The sequence below is a fragment of the Dryobates pubescens genome, chromosome 8 (genome assembly GCF_014839835.1).
Source record: "Dryobates pubescens isolate bDryPub1 chromosome 8, bDryPub1.pri, whole genome shotgun sequence".
In the NCBI taxonomy this organism is placed as follows: domain Eukaryota; kingdom Metazoa; phylum Chordata; class Aves; order Piciformes; family Picidae; genus Dryobates; species Dryobates pubescens.
This window is the reverse complement of record NC_071619.1, coordinates 7,873,087-7,892,700: the sequence shown is the minus strand read 5'-3', so window position 1 is coordinate 7,892,700 and position 19,614 is coordinate 7,873,087. Positions and strand designations below refer to the sequence as shown.

At 40.2% G+C, this 19,614-nt stretch overlaps 1 protein-coding gene across 2 annotated transcripts in view; it reads left to right on the top strand.

The window, feature by feature from the left end:
• Nucleotides 1–19,150, top strand: part of SHOC2 (SHOC2 leucine rich repeat scaffold protein) — a 70,317-nt gene extending 51,167 nt beyond the window's left edge. For both annotated transcript variants that reach the window (XM_054163773.1, XM_054163772.1), the window contains exons 4-9: nucleotides 6,663–6,793; nucleotides 10,548–10,736; nucleotides 12,250–12,372; nucleotides 14,900–15,037; nucleotides 16,720–16,837; nucleotides 18,730–19,150. In XM_054163773.1, the coding sequence (XP_054019748.1) occupies nucleotides 6,663–6,793; nucleotides 10,548–10,736; nucleotides 12,250–12,372; nucleotides 14,900–15,037; nucleotides 16,720–16,837; nucleotides 18,730–18,938 (908 nt within the window). In that variant the 3' untranslated portion in view covers nucleotides 18,939–19,150. The remainder of the gene's footprint in view (nucleotides 1–6,662; nucleotides 6,794–10,547; nucleotides 10,737–12,249; nucleotides 12,373–14,899; nucleotides 15,038–16,719; nucleotides 16,838–18,729) is intronic.
• The last annotated feature ends 464 nt before the right edge of the window (nucleotides 19,151–19,614 follow it).

Here is a 19,614-nt window from a genome sequence, read left to right as displayed (position 1 = left end):
AAAGTTTTAAGTGCTCACTTGAAAGGGAAAATAAGGCTCCCAATCAGAATGATAAATGAAATCAGTTTTAGTTGCTTTGTGTTACTGTATGAAATATGATTTTAGTAAAATGCAACACTTGCATTGAGAGCCCAAAATAAGTCCCAGGTGTTACTTTTGACTCTGGGTTTTGTAAATTTTGTGCAATTTTCATCCCTTTTTAAAAATGTTGATTGTTTTGTTTTACTAAATCTCAAATGCAAGCTCAATGAAGTTAAATACACAGGTACTCTTTTTATTCTTCAAAGGCTAGGCTAGCTTCTGTTGGTTTATTACTTCTGAGTTAATTGATATGTATTTATGAAAATATTTTTTAATTGTATGTTTTGCTTGGATATTCTTCCTGGTAAGACTAGGATGGGGACAGTTTCATTGTAGTGAATGTACATAGCATCACACAGCAATTAGATTCAGACACCTGTATGTAGACATTGAGACACTTGAACGTGTCCAGAGAAGGGCAACGAGGATGGTGAGAGGCCTTGAGCACAGCCCTATGAGGAGAGGCTGAGGGAGCTGGGATTGTTTAGCCTGGAGAAGAGGAGGCTCAGGGGTGACCTCATTGCCCTCTACAACTACCTGAAAGGAGGTTGTAGCCAGGAAGGGGTTGATCTCTTCTCCCAGGCAACCAGCACCAGAACAAGGGGACACAGTCTCAAGCTGCACCAGGGGAGGTTTAGACTCGAGGTGAGGAGAAAGTTCTTCACCGAGCGAGTCATTCGTCATTGGAATGTGCTGCCCAGGGAGGTGGTGGAGTCACCGTCCCTGGAGGAGTTCAAGAGGAGATTGGATGTGGCACTTGGTGCCATGGTCTAGTCATGAGGTCTGTGGTGACAGGTTGGACTGGATGATCCTCGAGGTCTCTTCCAACCTTAGTGATACTGTGTAACTGCAGCTCAGCATTTTCCCAGATGATCTGTATACTGCAGAAAGAAGGAGCCAAAACCCTTATTTTCTTTATGTAAGAAGCAGGCACAAAGGCAGAGTGATTCAAAGGAACACATCAGAGTCGAGGCAAGCAGGTCTATTAGTTACATGCATTTTGCTGAATGCATGTTAAATGAAGTTGAGTTTTCACAGCTTGCACTGTTCTAGACACATGTCGCTAAGAGTTTGTGCTCTCTAGCCTTACACAGGTATTGTGTGTGATGCATGTCAGATACTTGAGTCTCCATCTCTCAGGTTTTGCCAGCATCTCGCATGCTTCTTTCACATGTGCAGCTGAAAAATAAATACTGACACAGTCACACTTTAGCTTTAATCTTGAAATAATGAGGGAAGGCCTGTCTTCAGTTGGTACTGCTAGACTGAAAATAGAGAGATTTCTCTTTATCTTGAAATGGCATTTAAACCAGTAAGAGTGGTAGAGATGAATTTTTAATTAGTGTTAAGTAGCTTTCTAATAGACAACCCCTTTATGAGCATTCCTGGACTTTGTGGAAGGAGTATAATGCACTTTGGTTTGAGCAGGATGTAAAATGATAGACCCTGCTGACCTTTCTAATTTGTGAGTTTGAGTCTGCCTCCTACATTGGCCTTGGTGTATCAGGAGGCACTGATGGCAGAAAAGAAAAATTAAAATACTCTAAAAAATCTCTTAACTGTTAAACCATTAAAAGGCAAAGTGTTAAGTTTTGTGCTATGTTCAACTATACCTTTGTATTTGGAAGAGCAAAATTACATTTCATGTTTTGGCTTTGGCAGTTGGTTACAATGATCAGGAAAGATTCTGTTTGCTCCTCTTCTGCAGTTTTCCTGAGTGGTTGCCCTTCCACTGCCATTACCTTTCTGTCCCCATTCCAAATTTTCCTAAGACATCAGCCTTTAGCCAGAGCGTATAAAACATTAGGGATGTTCTGGCCCTGCAGGTTGTGGAAAGGGTTTGACCTTCCTTGGGTGATTGATGATGTGAGTTTACATCAATACAAATCTGTAGGCTTTGGTAGCAAGGAGGTGCCCCCAGATCAGATGAGTGTATTGTTCTACTTTCCACTGCAACAAGCTTGCTGATATCACCTTCATGATGAAGGACCAGTTGTTATGCGCTGGCACGGTACTGGATGTCGGCAGACATCATCTTTGCTAGTGGAGTACAACAGCTGAAAGTTAAAAAGGTATATCTGAAGCCTTTCATTTTAATCTACAGCTATCATGGGAAATGATTTGCTTTCTGATAAGAGATTAGATTAAACATGTCTGCAGCTTCTTTCCCCTAAAATATCTTGAAACTCTTCAGCAGTTTTTAGGGAGTTTGACAAACATCTGGGAAAAGTATGATGTGGTAAGTACCAAATGGGATACAATCATCTTCTGACTTACAGCTGTTTTAGGCTAGGACCTGTTGACACACATCACTGCAGTGTTTAATCTCTATCTGTAGCTGTCCATCTCTAGCTTGTCTAGTCTCCCTTATACAATTTTCCACTCCATTAAGGCCCTGAGGACCTACCTGCTTTGTAAGATGCTCATTGAATCTCATCTAGAGTGACTATTCATGCCAAAAGTTGAACTGAAACTAATTTTCAGTGATTTTCTTAGGCTGGTCATGTGTTTAGGGCTTAGTCAGGCTTTAGTATCATATTTTCAGAAGTACCAATGGATAGGGCAGTTGTTTACAAGGCGTTTTGTAATGGGCTCCCAAAGAAAACAAATTGGAAGGGGTTTTGTGTGTTGCTTTTTTCTGGTAGTAAGCTGCTTTTCAGTTGTGATTATCAAACTGTCATGTTCATGAACACCTAGTGTTGCATTTTGTGAGAGGGGCTGTTTTAGAGGAACCACTGAGGTATGTTTTCAGTGACAAAAGTACAGTCAAAATGATCCTGAGGACTGTGTGACTGAGTTGATCATGCTCAATTGTTTTTTACGATGCCTGATTTCTTAGACCTCACCTGACAGCACTCAGCTGAGTCCCTAATATTGTGCCATCTCACAAACCAGTTGCTGAACTCAGGAAGATGGAGATTCAGGCACTGTAAAGCAGCTCTCAATATGAATAGGAATAGAATGGAATGGAATAGAGTAGAATAGACTAGACCAGGTTGGAAGAGACCTTCAAGATCATCGCGTCCAACCCATCAACCAATCCAACCCACCTAAACAACTAAACCATGGCACCAAGCACCCCATCAAGTCTCCATATATATGATATGAGTATCAGCTAGGTAATCCTGAGCTCAGGAAGTTGTAAATGGAACTGTTTTTGATTGTGTAATGTGCAAGGTGTGCTATTTAGCAACTTGTAGCAGTTTCTGTTACAAACTGAAGGTTGTCACTTGGTGGTCAGAGTTGGTGAGGAGTTCTGAGCCTGTTAGCCAGCTGTCCATTGGACCATGGAGGCAAATGTTATCATTGTATTGAGTATTCCTTAACACAAAAAGAACCAATCCAACAAACAAAAAAAATAGCTATGTTTTAACACACTGAGCAGAGGAAGCACTCTAGGGATTATCCTTTTTTGTGATGAGACAAAGATCTGGCTTGTCCAACATGTGAAGATAAAAGCTGGTAAGCGTTTCTCACTGTGATGTGTGAACTCTGATGAGGGTGAAAAGCTATCTGAGTCTTGTTGCCAGAAGAATAAATGGTGATAAATGGTCTATAAATAAATAATGTCTTGAAGTGAGAAGGTCGCCCATGCTGCCTGCATCAACTGGGTGCAGGACAGCTCTTCCAGGAGCAGTGGGAAAGGTGCAGCTGATAAAACTGTAACTGAATTATTGCTGGGTTTGTTCTCAGGAATATCTGTATTTAGTGCTGTGGTGTGTGTAACAGCCATAGGGAATGTGAGACATGCAGGATGTGCCTTCTGCCTTTGCATGCCTTTCCCATGGAAGAAAAAGATACCTAGTAGAGAAACAGTGATAAAGCTCTAATGAGAATTGCTACTTATGATAAGAAATTACTGGGACCTGCTGTTTATGCCTCCTTTCTGATAATGCTGTGAAGATAGCCAATGTGTGTCATTCTATCTTGGAAAATCATGGTACAGTTTGACTCTCTCTGATAGCTGCCTTGTTTCATCTTTCTGAAATGCCACATTGCTAGTAGGAAGAGAGCCATATACATACAACCTGTGCTCACAATCTGGGAACTGGCATAGAGACGTATTGCTAAGCAACAGTTGGCATCATACTGTCTGCTTAAGCTGTTCCCTGTTGCTTCTCTTTGCCTGAAAAATCCAGATCAGCATCTCACTCAAGGTTTAAGTACTGAAAACCAAGAGTGGATTGATACTTTATTTTGTGTAAAGTTTGTGATTTCTTGTGTTAGTTAAAGCATTAAATAACTGTTCAGAGAAATGCAGTCAGGTTATGGTTTGTTCAGTCCTAGGACAGCAAATCTTAATTGATTGATCTTGGTGAGGTCAGTTTCCTATACAGCCAGAACCAAATAGCTACCTTTCTGTACAAAAGACCATCATTTATATCAGTGGATTTTAGGATCAAAATAGATCAGAATTATTCTCTTCATTATTCTTTATTATTCTCATAAGGTCTTAAAGTGTGTATTCACTGTAGGATTATTCATTGTAGGTGAAGGTTTGTGCACCGGAGAGGAATATTGATAGCCCTGGATTTTAAATGACTTTTGTTGTTGTTGAGGGCTTTCTTTGCTGCTTCTGCAAAAGCTGATTGTGTACTTGCTTGGAAAGGAAGCAAGCAAGCACTTAAAAAGTATCAAGAAAAATCCCAGTGGCACATACTACAAGTTAAGCAACTCTGGGTGGTTACCTGTTGTTTCCACTTTTTTTTAGTTGTTGACAATACTAAGTGAAATTTGTTGCTATGTTTGATAGCTAAATGTCAGATAATGAGCTGAAAGTTAATTGTCTTTTCTTTCTTGATCTAAAACCTGGGTAATTTTTGTTCTCCCATCACTTTTGGTGTTTTTTTGTGGTGTTAACTTTGTGGTTTGGTTTTGTTTGGTTGGGGGTTTTTTTTGTCTGTTTGTTTTCTGGCTTGGGGTTTTTTGTTTGTTTGGGGGTTTTGTTTGTTTGTGTTGGGGTTTTTGTAGTTGGGGGGGGAAAGTGTGTTTAACTTTCACTTCTTTTGTGAATCTCCCTTTTAGTAACTACAGCAAATCATACAACATTCACAATTGGCAGTTTTCATTATCTCTGTTCCCAACTACTCAATGATGCAGGGTCATTGTTACAGTGTATTTTGATCAAGTTCAGGAAGAAGGTATTTTGCCCCTTCCTTTGTTGAGACCTTGTTAGTGTTTGTATTCATTTTCATTCTCCATTTTTCTTTTTGTTTCATCCTTTGCTTCCAAGAGTATTTCATACACTACATTTGCTTTGCTTCTTCCTTCACTGTGCTTCAATAACCTTTGCATAAGGATTTAAAGATGTATGCACAGACATTAATACAGCTTTCATTTAATAATTAGTTAGACTGTATGTATTAAGCTCCCTGCATATTTTTTAATGACTTCTGGTTGTTCCTGCTACCATTTGTTAAATCTTATGTTTCTTTTCTAATGTATCTTTCTGGTGCTTCAGTTTGCAGAACAAATGTGTTGTGCCGTGAGTGATTCTGATGATGCATGCAGAATAGCAAATGTTTAGAGGGAAGTGATGTGATTGTGTGAATCTGTTCACAAGCTCTATTGGTGCGATGTACATGTGTGCACAGAAGTGTTCTGATTGTAGGGATGAGCCAGAAGACGAAGCACTGTTCATCATACTTCACTTTTCAGTGAAGCTCAGGGTCTTGCTATACCTGCAGGAGAGTCTTAAATGCTGCAGCACTCTATAGATAGAAGACTTCATTCAGCAGTTGATATTGGTCTTGAGTACTTGTTAGCTGCTAAAGAGAGCTTCAGATGGGAATTTTTCAAGTTGCAATGTATCAGCTGGGCCTGCTGGCCTGAAGTAGTCAGAAATACTTTTGCTACTATCCTCTTGGAGGTGTTCAGGAGGAGACTTGATAGGGTGCTTGGTTGCATGGTTTAGTTGATTAGGTGGTGTTGGATGATAGGTTGGATGCGATGATCTTGAAGGTCTTTTCCAACCTGGTTAATTCTATTCTATTCTATTCATATTTTTGTGGACTTTGTCCAACCTTTTTCTTCAATATCATTCAGAAAACTTGAAAGTTTTTTTTTTTTGTTTGTTTGGTTGTTTGTTTTTCCCTATCACTTTTTATAGACTTTGTTGCTTGTGGAGTATGGTAAAAGATGCTTGGGTTTTTTTTCCTCCCTGTAGAGGAAACTGTTTTGCCAGGACCTGAGAACTGTGTGGTGTACAGCCAAGTTCTGGGAATAGGAGTCGTTGCATTGAAGGATGCTATATGTACTTTTTAAAGTCATTTTGGGGGCATCTGAAGAATTGTAGAGGGTTTTGTGTTGGTAGAAAGACATCTGTAGTAGAACACAAGCCTTACTTGCTTACTGTATCATGCACAATTTAAAAAGAATGCTTAGTATGCACAATCTACTTCTGCATGGTTATGTGTTGGAAAGCGCTGCAGTTTGTGCCTCTCCTGGCATGATAGAGCCTTTTCCCCATAGGAAAAAAAAAAAGTGCAGAATGTAAGACAACAGAAAAACCAGAAGTCAGACTTTGTTCTGTGCCTTTATGTTACTCTAATGATCTATTACTACTTGTTTCCTACCTGTAGGAAATCTGTCCAGTCTAAGTCGTCTTGGCCTGAGGTACAACAGGCTATCGGCAATTCCGAAGTCTTTAGCAAAATGCAGTGAACTTGATGAGCTGAACCTGGAGAACAACAACATTTCTACTTTACCTGAGGTGAGAATTAGAGGGAGTGGACTGGGGTGGGAATGTTGTTGTAAGACTGGGACTGTTTAGTCCTTAGAAGACTGAGAGGGGATCTCATCAATGTGTATAGATACCTGAGAGGTGGGTGGCAAGTGGAGGGGGCCAATCTCTTTTTAGTGGTGAGCAGTAATAAGACAAGGAACAATGGATGCAAACTTGAACATAGAAGGTTTCACCTCAACTTGAGGAGAAACTTCTTTACAATGAGGGTGACAGCACTGGAACAGGCTGCCCAGAGAGGTTGTGGAATGTTCTTCTCTGGAGACTTTCAAAACCTGCCTGGATGCATTCCTGTGTACAGTGCCCTAGGTGATCCTTCTTTTGGCAGAAGGTTTGGACTTGATCTCTGGAGTTCCCTTCCAAGCTCTAACATTCTGTGATTCTGTGACTTTGGTGTTTAGTAGAGGGATTGGACCATATAAAACTACTTTGTCTTGCATAACTCTGGGGAATAGCCTTTGTTTTAATCTACATGTGTGTAATGTGAAATACTGTAATTTGTACATATTGGGTGTATCTAACTGGTATAGAAGAACTAATGCCATACAACTTCAGTCAAAAGTGGAAGCAGTACATCTAATTGTTGGCTGTCCTGTCCTTTTAGAAAGGACAGGTTTTAGAACTCAGGTTCCCACCATTCAAGCCAGAAAAGTGTCTCTAAGTGTTTCAGTTTCATGGAAGTGAGGCAGATGTAGAAAACCAAAAAATGGGGTATCTTTTTCCCCCATCTAACTGAGGCAAGAATGACCCTCAAGAGAATTAGTGAACCTTGTAAACCTTGTCACAAGTGCATTTTAATGTGGAAAACTGTGCTGTTGGTACCAACGTGATATAATCTGGCAGTTCATTGACACACTTTCCATCAGTTATGTAAAATAATCATTTGCATAATTTTCCAGTTTCTGGTGACCCTCTGAGGATCCTGGGAAAAAGGGGAAGAGAAATCTGTTTTCTTGCTTTTCCTAGCTGCTGCGGTTGATTCTCATCTTGGTCTCTCTTGTTCCAAGCTTTGTGTGGGACCTATGAAAATGTCCATAGTTAGAAGTTCTGGAGCCACCTTGTCAGTCTCTTCAATTAGCACATTCTCTGAACAGAGTGTTTGCTAGTCTGGGGTGAAGAGGCAGAAGGTCCTATTTCCCCATGCATCTGTATATTTTTCTATACTCCTTCTTTAGAGCTGTCTGAAACATGCCCCTGTGGACTCAACGCCAGTTTTACAGTCCTAGACAGCTGGACCTGCTTACAGACCAGCTTTTAAATACAGCTGTTTAAAATGTTTAAACTGCTGGGTTATACTTTTAAACCTTTAAGTTTTCTTAATTTCTTGAGACTGTTAGGGCAGCAGAGTGTGAGAGGCTGAGCTGCATACTGTATGCTTTTGATGCTAGTAAACATTTAGAAACACATACTTGATTTGATGCATTAGTGCACAGGAAGAATTGCTCTGGTGACAAGAAAAGCTGATGTGATTGATTCTTAGTTTGGATATTTCTTCCATTGCTTCAGAACCTTTCGAGATGAAGGCTTCAGGACACCATATTCTGCTTATTGATACTATTATATTGATATTATTGATATATTGTTATATTCTGTTTTAGTGATGGTTCAAATTGCTTTGCTAAGCTGTTATTTCCACCTACCAACACCCTCCACCCCTGACTGTAGTATAAAATGTGTTAAAATGTTATCTAAAGAGGTATGTGGGAAACTCTACATAGAAGGAAGGAAGGAAGGAAGGAAGGAAGGAAGGAAGGAAGGAAGGAAGGAAGGAAGGAAGGAAGGAAGGAAGGAAGGAAAGAAAGAAAGACAACCACCCAAACTGACAACAACAAAACCAACAAAGAAATAAAACAAAGAAGAATTTGGTGATGGCCATGGTAGTGTTAGGTTGATGATTGGACTCAATCTTAGAAATAATTCTGTGATTCTACTTAGGCAAAGTACTCCTAGGAACATAGAGCAGGAAGTAACTGTTTCCCTTCAAATACATTTCTGAGCTCAGCAATGATAGACTGAAAGCAGTGAAAATGCTGTTGACGGAAAGGTACTAGTCTGATTTTAAGACGAGAGCTAAGACAGCCCACCCCACCCAGATATATTAGAAAAGCAGCTATGATTATAATAGCAAAAAGCTTATGTGAGGGGTGATTACTTGCTTTAAAAAATGTTCAGTCATTATACAGAACTCTTTGTGACTGTGCTGCCTTCTTCATGTGTGTTTGCCAATAATATGTTGATGCTTAAGCCGCTACCTCGCAGAAGTGTATAGTTTATACTGTAATCTGTTTGAAGTAAAAGGATTCTGTGTTATAGTACAAAGAGCTGTATTTGTTGAAGAAACTTCAGAATTTCAAAACATAGCTGAAGCTGCTGACTCAGTGCCTGATAAATATTTTATCTTAAAAGGATGGGCTGGGAGAAGACAGCACTGCCACAGCTCTTGCAGATATAAGAGTATTGTTTTCTTTTAATGTCAAAGCTCTCTTGCTTCCCTTCAAATGTGTTTAATTACTTTAGGCTATTAGAGTGTATTAGCTAACTTTTTTTTTCCTTTTAATATGAAAGCAGACTTCAAAAATGGCATTTTGGAATGCCAAGATCCATTTGAAGCAATAAAGTGTGTTTGTAACAGAGCTGAGGGACTGCCTAACCCTAGGACAAAGAATATCTGTTAATTAATGTATAGCTAGAAGCAGTATTTCCTAATCGAAGATTATTCTAGTTAATGATTAGGTTAGATGAATACTGATTTGGACATCCATTATTTTATCTTCAGGGGGAGTATTGCTTCACTGATACTTGTCAAGATGCCCCCAGAATTGTATTTTAGGGCTTAAAGTTTTAGCCGTGACTTGTAGACAAGTCTCTGTTTAATCCCAGTTTATTTACAACAATGTTAATAAACTGTGTAGAAAAGTAGCCAAAGAAAACACCAGCAGAGAAACAGCAAAGCCACGTTCTTAAAGCTTTTACAGCCAATATAGCCCTGAAATTGCAATCCAGAAATACTGACATTAAGAGTATGGTTGGCATCATTATCTTGTTAGCGCTTGTTCCTGATTGCAGATGTTGCATTATTTATAGCGTGTAGCGCCATGCATAAATCTCCAATTTCTGTAATACTTAAGAAAATAGGGCTGAATGCAAGTTGGCATAGTAATAAGCAAAGGTGATACTTCAGCAGTAATTTAGATCTCATTATTCATCCCCACAGTTCCAGCAGCGTGCTTGGCACACAACGAACAGATAAACTCTGAGAGCCGTACTGCTGAGAGTTTGGAATCTAATTAGCTCGTGAAGTGAAACGAGGTTGGATTCGAGGGGCAGCCATCATGATCCAGTTTAACTCCAGGCTTCTTGCTTTTCATTTCTTAGGGGGAGAGAGGAAAAAAAAACCACCAACTGGTGGTGGAGTAATAACTGTTTAGGAATATTTGTGAAATTTGGAATTTCCAAATGCTTCCCTTGGGGTTTTTTTTTTGTGTGGCTTTTTTGGCTGTATGTAAGGGGAAAAGGGGAAAAATAAGGTAAAGGCTGATGACTGTGAAGAGAGATGGTTGCTGATGGAAGTTTTATCAAATTTTACACTGGTTTGTGTGTTGCAACACTTACTTAGAGGATGGACTTGAGGGGGGGGAAAACGGTTTCAATTACACCCATGAGGGAAAAGACATGTATTCATAAATCTGTCCTAAGTTCCTGGGTGGTTTTCTTCTCTCTACAGGGTCTTTTATCCAGCCTTGTCAAACTGACTAGTTTAACACTGGCCAGGAACTGCTTCCAGTCCTATCCTGTGGGTGGCCCGTCCCAGTTCTCCACAATCTACTCTCTCAATATGGAGCACAACCGCATCAATAAAATCCCCTTCGGAATTTTCTCTAGAGCTAAAGTATTAAGCAAGCTGAACATGAAGGTGAGGCACAGAAACATGCTAGTGTGTGTAAAATCAATGAGGGGCACTGTTTGCTGCTCCACGAATTCTGGCAAATTTAATGATACAGGGAATGAATTTATCACGCTGAAGTGGACCCTCCTGCTGTCACATACAGAAACACTTCTGTATTGGTTTACAAATGTACTCTCAAGATGCTATTGATTTGTCTTTGTTTTTGTTTGTTAAGCTTTTGTCACATTTGTGTGAGTTTGAACACTGAAAATAAGGAAGTTGGTTACAAAGCTCTTGAATGGATGCATGAGATACGAGCATATACAGTTACTTATCTTCCCTCTCCCCTGTACTGTTACAGTTTAGCTTATAAACAAAACTATGTAAAATACATATGTATATATAATCTTTCCCCCTCCTTTGTATTGTTACAGTTTAGATTATAAACAAATATATATATATCTATATATGTATCTATGTCTGTATCTCTCTCTCTCTCTCTCTCTAGATACAGATATATTTTAATATACTCTTTGAACACCTAGGTTTAGAGACTTTCCTCAGTGGTTGCAAAGCACAGAAAAAGAACCTTAAGTCTGTGCTACATACACTGAGTAAAGAGCTAGAGAAAAGAGCTGGTGTTTTTCTTATCAGTGGATTTGTTTCAGGTTCCTAAAGTGTTTAAAAAAGAAAATGTTTGAACAGTAGCTAAGGTCTAGAATATCTTAGAATATGTTTTAGCACCAATAGATTTTCAATTTGTGTTGAGACAGTGTTTATCACATTTGTAGCTTGGCTTGTTTGCCAGGACTTTCTATGACCTGTGGGGTTTTTTTTGGTTGTTTTGTTTATTTGGGTTTTTTGGGGGGAGGGGGTTTCTTTTTTTGGTTTTTTTTTTTTGATTTTGTGGTGTCTGGTCGAGATCAAATTTTGTATCAACATTTTAAGCAGTTAAGATGTTCAGATTAATGTCAGATGCTTTGACTCTGAGCCATTAAGATACATTCTTTGAGGTCTTTTCCAACCTTATTGATTGTATGATTTATTTTCCTTGTGTACTTGGGGTTATTTTTTAGCTTGTTCTTTTTATGCAGGGTTTTTTGTTTGTTTGTTTGTTTATTTATTTTACAAACCATATATTTTTAGGATTCCAGCATTGCTGGTATCACCTTTGGTAAGTTATAGTGAGTTTTGTGTTCCCTTTACGCGCCCCCCCTCCACTGTATTCAACCAAGAAAGGACACGCACACACACACAGAGATTCAACTACTGGGATGTGTGAAATCTTGAGAATTATGTACTTTTAATTTTTCCACTTCAGTTCATATGAGTAATGCAAAATCAATTCTGTAGCTCTAGGTTGGGACTCCTTATTCGGAGGTATTGAAAAAACAGTTGGCCAATTACGGACGTTTTATTCGGATTTAATTACAGGCTGGTTTGTTACAAAGTATTTTGTAAGCACTTTGCCTAAGCTCTCAGATGCTGTGCCAGCTTCTTGCAAGCACGGACCCTAAATGTTTGATATGTTAAATCACAGGACAATCAGCTGACCTCTCTCCCCTTGGACTTCGGGACTTGGACTAGTATGGTAGAACTGAACTTAGCGACTAATCAGCTCACGAAAATCCCGGAGGATGTATCTGGCCTTGTTTCTCTTGAGGTGAGAAGAGTATAAATGAACAGCCAAGTGAACCTCTACAAATCAGGTGCTCTCTGCTTCACATTTAAATAACATGTGGCACTTGAATCCATGGTTTAGTAGTCATGAGGTCTTGGGTGACAGGTTGGACTTGATGATCTTGGAGGTCTTTTCCAACCTTATTGATTCTGTGACTTTGGGGTCAAATAAAGCCACATAAGTACATGTACATACGCTTTTGAATGAGATGGTTGTTGTCAGCAGCTTTTTGAATATTGTTCTTCTTTAGGCTCTAGATGAGTGTCTCTTCACAAAGGCCTGGGTACATGCATATTTGTAACTATTTAGCATATGTTTTTCTCAACAGAAAGTTAGTGGTGTAACTCAGTTCAATTCCTGGAGAAACCAGCAGGGAAACAGCAGGGAATCTGAAAAATGGAATTTTTCTGGGCAGCCTGACCTAGTTGAGAATGCCCCTGCTTACTGCAGGGGGGCTTGGACTAAATGACCTTCAGAGGTCCCTTCCAACCCAGACCATTCTATGAATTACAGCCAGAGTTGACTTGAACCAGGCAGCAGGGTGGGAATTATTTGAGGGCCTAGAACTTGTAAGTTGAAGCCATGAACTAAATCTGTTGCATCCCTAATCCTGTTTCCCAAGGTACAATTAGCAGAGACAGACTTAATCGTGTTGAAGGGACATAAAGGTAGATGTTCAGGCAATTGGGAGGACTTCATAACTCCTGTGAGTTGGTGGGAAAAACCTGAAGTACAATAGCAAGTGGCATATTAAAGTTGCAAATTCCCAGTGTGTCTGCTGCTCTGAATAATTAATGATTCCTGTGGTTTAAGGTGATGATGACATGGCTGAGTAAGAGCTGTTCAGTGGCCCAGTTCCCTTTAAGTTAAGGGTGTGATCAATAGGATTGGGAAGTTACTAACCACTAACAGCTGGATTTGCTGGTGGTCTGCTGGCTGCCACAGCTGGAGAGCTGCGTGGTCTGTGGACCCCTTAGCATTATTTTTCTCTGTAATTAAAGAATCAAATACAAAGAACTGTCTGGGCAGTGTTTACACAAAAGTGAAGTTTCCCACAGCAGTGCTAAGTCAAGTGCATTGCATGTGGGTAATATTTTCTGTTCCTGCCTTTGTTTCTTGATATGTGATTAAAACATTACTATTCTTACTCTGTGTATATTGTAGTGCATAAAGGAAGGCCACCAAAATACTGCTTATGCTAATGCTTAGACTTTGGCTTTTACTCATTTTGATTTTCACTTTGATTTTAGCCTTGTTTTCTGTTCTGTTCCTGCCTTTGGTGTTTCCATGTTACATGAAGCTAGCAGGAGTTGGGGCTGGTAGAAGTTGGCTGACTCCGATGGGAGTCGTCTAGCTAGGATGAGGGTCCACACTGGGTGCTCTTGTATATACTCATGTTAGATAGCACATACTACCATCCTACATACTAGCTTTACCTGATCAGTAATTGCATTACTACTTACTGTGTTGTTACCAGGCTTGGTTACTTGTTAGGACTGCAAGACTTCTCTGGAGGAAAAATGGTATAGTCATTTAACCCCTGTTAACTTGCTTGTGGCATAATGAATAACTCTGTTAAACTGACATTAGAAATAGGGATACATTTTTTGAACCTAGTATTTCTAATTCAACTGTGAAAGGAGATGAAAAACAAGTGGATAATGCTGTAGTAGAGGCAGTTGTGTGATAGGAGTCCACTGTTACTGGTGTTTTCTTCGGTGTAGTTAATAAGCCAGCACTGAGGCTAAGATAGGTATTGTTAAAGTAGGGAGAAACAGAAAAAGCAGAGGTCACTCCTCTGCAGCTCTGGAAGTAGTGATGATGTGGTGGTGATGATGTGGTGAAGCTCTGGAATGGGTTGTCCAGGGAGGTGGTTGAGGCCCCATCCCCTGGAGGTGGATGAGGCTCTGGCCAGCCTGATCTAGCGTGAGATGTCCCTGCTCATGGCAAGAGGGTTGGAACTAGATGATCCTTGTGGTCCCTTCCAACCCTGACTGATTCTATGATTTTGGAAAGCCAGTGGATGCCTAAGCAGTGTTCTGCTTGGGTGCACTAATCTGTGTGTTTACTGAATGTTTTCCTAACCAATGGACATAGGTCTGAAGAGGAAATGCTAAACTTTCTGAGAAGGACTTGGCAAGCACAGCAAATAATATAAAGGTTGATTGTGAGAGAGCTATAAGGAAGCGTAATAAAGTAATAGGGAAGTCCAAGAAGGGTTTTTGCTTTTGTTTATTCATTTTAAGAAATAAGGTGGTCTTTGGCTTTGTTCTGCATTTATTATGATATAAAATAATATTGAAAAGAATTCTATTATGCATCTATGTATGTATCTCATTAAAGACATTTTGCTTCCATCATTTAAAGTGTAGGCTAATCTTGGACATCATTACTTGAAAACATAAAAAGATCCTGCCTTAATTTGTTCTTTACCTAGAGTGTTGCTGAAATTCTGTGTGTTCTGTTGTTGTTTGATTTGTGAGTTTGTTGTTGGTTTTTTTTTTTCAAGGTTCTTATCTTGTCAAACAATCTACTAAAGAAACTCCCGCATGGAATCGGCAATCTGCGGAAGCTCCGAGAGTTAGATCTAGAGGAAAACAAACTGGAATCCTTGCCAAACGAAATAGCTTACCTCAAGGATCTGCAGGTGAAACAATAACTGGCCAAGATAAATATCTGATGTCCTTTATTTACACCTGCCCCTGCACACTGCACTGGTTAGGCCGCACCTCAAGTACTGTGTCCAGTTCTGGGCCCCTCAGTTTAGGAAGGATGTTGAGTTGCTGGAGCGTGTCCAGAGAAGGACAACGAAGTTGGTGAGGGGTTTGGAACACAAGCCCTATGAGGAGAGGCTGAGGGAGCTGGGCTTGCTTAGCCTGGAGAAGAGACTCAGGGGTGACCTTCTTGCTCTCTACAACTACCTGAAGGGAGGTTGTAGACAGGTGGATGTAGGTGTCTTCTCCCAGGCAGCCAGTACCAGAACAAGAGGACACAGTCTCAGGCTGCACCAGGGGAGGTTTAGGCTGGATGTCAGGAAGAAGTTCTATACAGAGAGAGTGATTGCCCATTGGAATGGGCTGCCTGGGGAGGTGGTGGAGTCGCCATCATTGGAGGTGTTCAGGAGGAGACTTGATGGGGTGCTTGGTGCCACGGTTTAGTTGTTTAGGTGGGTTGGATTGGTTGATGGGTTGGATGCGATAATCTTGAAGGTCTCTTCCAACCTGGTCTGGTCTATTCTATTCACCGTACTTATTTAATTACATCTGGTTTATTGAGGAGAGCTATGTGGGACTGGACATAGCACCAAGAAGTTAATAATCTCATGCAACTTCATCCGTCATCTGTCCCTACTAATTCTTGCCCAGATTTAGCAGTTAATACCGAACAAACAAATTTTGAAGAGTTTAGCTGTTGTACTATCAGTACAGAAATAGCTTCTGGTTTCAGTCATGTTCATGAAATCTTTCATTTTTAGGTACATGTTTTACTAGACACAATTTTGTTCTTATGTTCAGTGATGCTTAAGAGATGCCTGAAATGTTGTTGAAGGATAGAGAATTTTTTGTTGGCTGGAAAGCCGCCCTGAAGAGAGAGACTTGGGGGTGCTGGTGGACAAGAAGCTCAACATGAGCTCTCAGTGTGCACTTACAGCCCAGAAAGTCAATCAGATACTGGGCTGCAGCAAGAGAAGTGTGGGTCAAGGGAGGTGATTCTCCTCCTCTACTCAGCTGGAGTACTGTATCCAGTTCTGGAGCCCCTATTACAAGAGGGACATGGATGTGCTGGAACATGTCCAGAGAAGGGCCACGAGGATGATCAGAGGGCTGGAGCACCTCTCCTATGAGGACAGACTGAAGGAGTTGGGGCTGTTCAGTCTGGAGAAGAGAAGGCTCCAAGGTGACCTAATTGTGGCCTTCCAGTATTTGAAGGGGGCCTACAAGAAGGCTGGGGAGGGACTTCTCAGGATATCAGGTAGTGATAGGACTAGGGGGAATGGAATGAAGCTGGAGGTGGGGAGGAAGTTCTTCACCATGAGAGTGGTGAAGCCCTGGAATGGGTTGTCCAGGGAGGTGGTTGAGGCCCCATCCCTGGAGGTGTTTAAGACCAGGCTGGATGAGGCTCTGGCCAGCCTGATCTAGCCTGAGGTGTCCCTGCCTATGGCAGAGGGGTTGGAACTAGATGATCCTTGTGGTCCCTTCCAACCCTGACTGATACTATGAAATGTTGGAGAGTAGAACCCATCAATTTATCAGTTAGGTATCTTGTTGTCATTCAAATCAGAAGTCATTAAATTTTGTGTTTTTTTGTTTTCAATATGTTTTCCCTTAGAAATTGGTTCTCACTAATAATCAGTTGACCACACTTCCCAGAGGTATTGGTCACCTTACCAATCTGACGCACCTTGGGCTTGGAGAGAATCTTCTTACACACCTTCCTGAGGAAATTGGTAAGATCCCTTTTTCTGGCCTGAGCCAAAGCAGTTACTGACACATAAGATAGGTATCTACCCCTGCTCATAAGCTGAGGCCACAAAATTCATTTGAAACTTCTAGATGTACGCAGCCTGATGTGAAGCATGCACCACAGGAACAGCATTGTAGTACGTGATCCTTATCTTGCTGAGCTGTAGTGAAAGGAATGGCCTAGCTTTTTTCAGTTCTTCTGCAGAAAGGTACTGAACACACATTCACTTGGAATGGTGGGATTCATTTTCTTTCCAAATATCCCACACTTCTTGTGTTATCAATCAGTCAGCTTCATAAACCTGTTCTTGGGGGGGGAGAAAGGAAACCCACCAGTTGGTGCAGAGGCAAACTTTGTGTTAGGGGCAGATAGCTGAAGCAAATGTTTCTGCCAGTAGTCCTCAACATACAGTTCTGTTTATAGACCATCACACTGTTTTTCACCTTGATGAGCTAAGAAAAGGTACTGGAGAGGAGGAAATCTACAGAAAGAAAGGGAGGAGTAGGATTCTTTTGTCTACTGCAGACATTCAGAGTAAGAGATTTAGAGCATCTGGAGCTGAAAGCTCACATGTCTTTCATAGTTGGTCACAAGCATATAGGTCCAGACCATGATTTTGAGCCCTGAAGTTTAAATATTAAAAGCTGGAGCTTATTCTGGAGGAAAAAAATATTGTGACAAGATACAGAAAGGAAAATGTGGTCAGAAACAGTGATGTACAGATGGGGAAGACATGGTCTGCTTCTCCTAGCATCTTTAGTGAAGAGGCATTACAGCTTTTGCTCATCATCTGTGTGTCTCCATGTGAGGAGAGCCTAAAACAGCCTAAATCTGGAGCTTTGTAATTTAGTTCATAGGTTAGTGGAGTGAGTTTGGCTGCTGTGGAAATGAGCTGTGTAATTAAAATCAGTCAGGACACTTGAAACACTGTTGTGGAAGTTCAATTTGATTATTAAAGCTGGTTGTCTTAACAGATTAGAGAATAGCTAACTATTTTCAGATGTGACTGCTTGATTTATCATGCTGTCAGCTATTTCTCATGATTTCTTCTATAGACTTTTCTTTCTGTTGGTTTAGTGTGCCTTGAGCCCTGGCTACCGCTATCTCTTGTGAAAGATTGTAGCTTATAGGAAACGTTTATGGGATATGAGATTGGAAAAGGGGGGGATATGTTGAGGAGCACTTGTAAGTTTGGACTGTTAGTCAAAGATATGTTTAAATTTTGACTGCTGCAGAAGAATGGAGGTTTCAAAAAAGAAGAAATTACTCTCTTAGCCAGCTTCTGGCTAATCTGTATTGCTGAAGCTGTAGTGGAGGCAAGTTGTAAAATGTGAAGTTGGGAAAAAATTTTGACACAGCTTTGTTCCATTTAACAATTTTTCTGCTGTGCAGAGATGCCTCCTCCTTTCCTCCTGTGGCACATTACAGCTAAATCTTCAGGTCTCTAATATATGAGTTCTAACTGCATAAAAGGTATGGCACAGATATTTTTAAGGGGATAATAGATGCTGTATGGCATAAATGGTTTCCAGACCGCTCTCATTAGTTAATTGTTCAGCTGCTTGCAAAATTGCCAAACACTTGGCTGAACAGTTAGAGCGAAGTCTTTCTCAGGTCTCTTGTTCTGTGTCTTTGCAGTTCAGTTGTTATTTAAAGGGGTTATAGTAGCGGATATTTTTACAGGGAAGCTAAAGCAAACGGGATTTTGCTTAGGCACCAGCGAACAGAAAACTTGCTGTGCCTGAAAATAGGATTTAGATGAGTCACTGACTCTGTATTAGTAAAGAAACTTCAAGTGGACTTTGAGCTTCTGTCTAAAATATGAACTGCACGAATCAAAAAACCCACTGCTCTGTATTATTTTCTTTTCACCAGGTACACTGGAGAATCTGGAAGAACTGTATTTGAATGACAACCCCAATCTGCACAGCCTTCCCTTTGAGCTGGCTCTTTGCAGCAAACTGTCAATAATGAGTATTGAGAACTGCCCACTCAGCCACCTTCCACCTCAGATTGTCGCAGGAGGACCCTCCTTCATCATCCAGTTCCTAAAAATGCAGGGACCATATCGTGCCATGGTCTGATGCTGATCGGATTGTCCAATACACTGTACAAAACACAAAACTGCATTAATGTTGTAATTGTCTGTATATGTATATATAATATAATATATGTGGTTTATATTATATTATATATATATATATTAAAAAAAATATATATAAATAATATAAGAAGGCAAATTTAAGACTGCATTATGTGTTTCTGCTAATAGAGGAATCATAGCCATTTAGATTTTATTTTTTTTTCACTTTGGTTTTGGTTTGGTTTTTGGTTTTTTGGTTGTTTGGTTTTTTTTTTTTTTTTTTGGAAAAATTCTGTAAAAATGCTTGTTTAAGCTTTCTTTGCTGAATTGGATGGAAGTTGTCTGAAAAAATCTGGAGATGCCAGTTCGTTTTAAAGCAATTGCCAATGAACTCAAAAGTTTAAATTTAAGGGACAAATATAGTTCTGCTTAGATTTACTTTCAGTTAAGAGGAAAATGTATAGCCTTTATATAATGAACTTTTCTGTTTTCCTCCCTCTTTTTTTTGTTTGGGTTTTTTTTTTGGGGGGTGGGGGTGGGGAGGGGGTTGGTTTTGGTTTGGGTTTTTTTTTTTGGGGAGGGGGTCAAAAGTGACCCAAAAAGTGACCCCTGAAGGGGTCATGTGTCCTGAGGTTGGGATTTTCTTTTAACTTATTTTGAGATTTGAAGCAAATGGT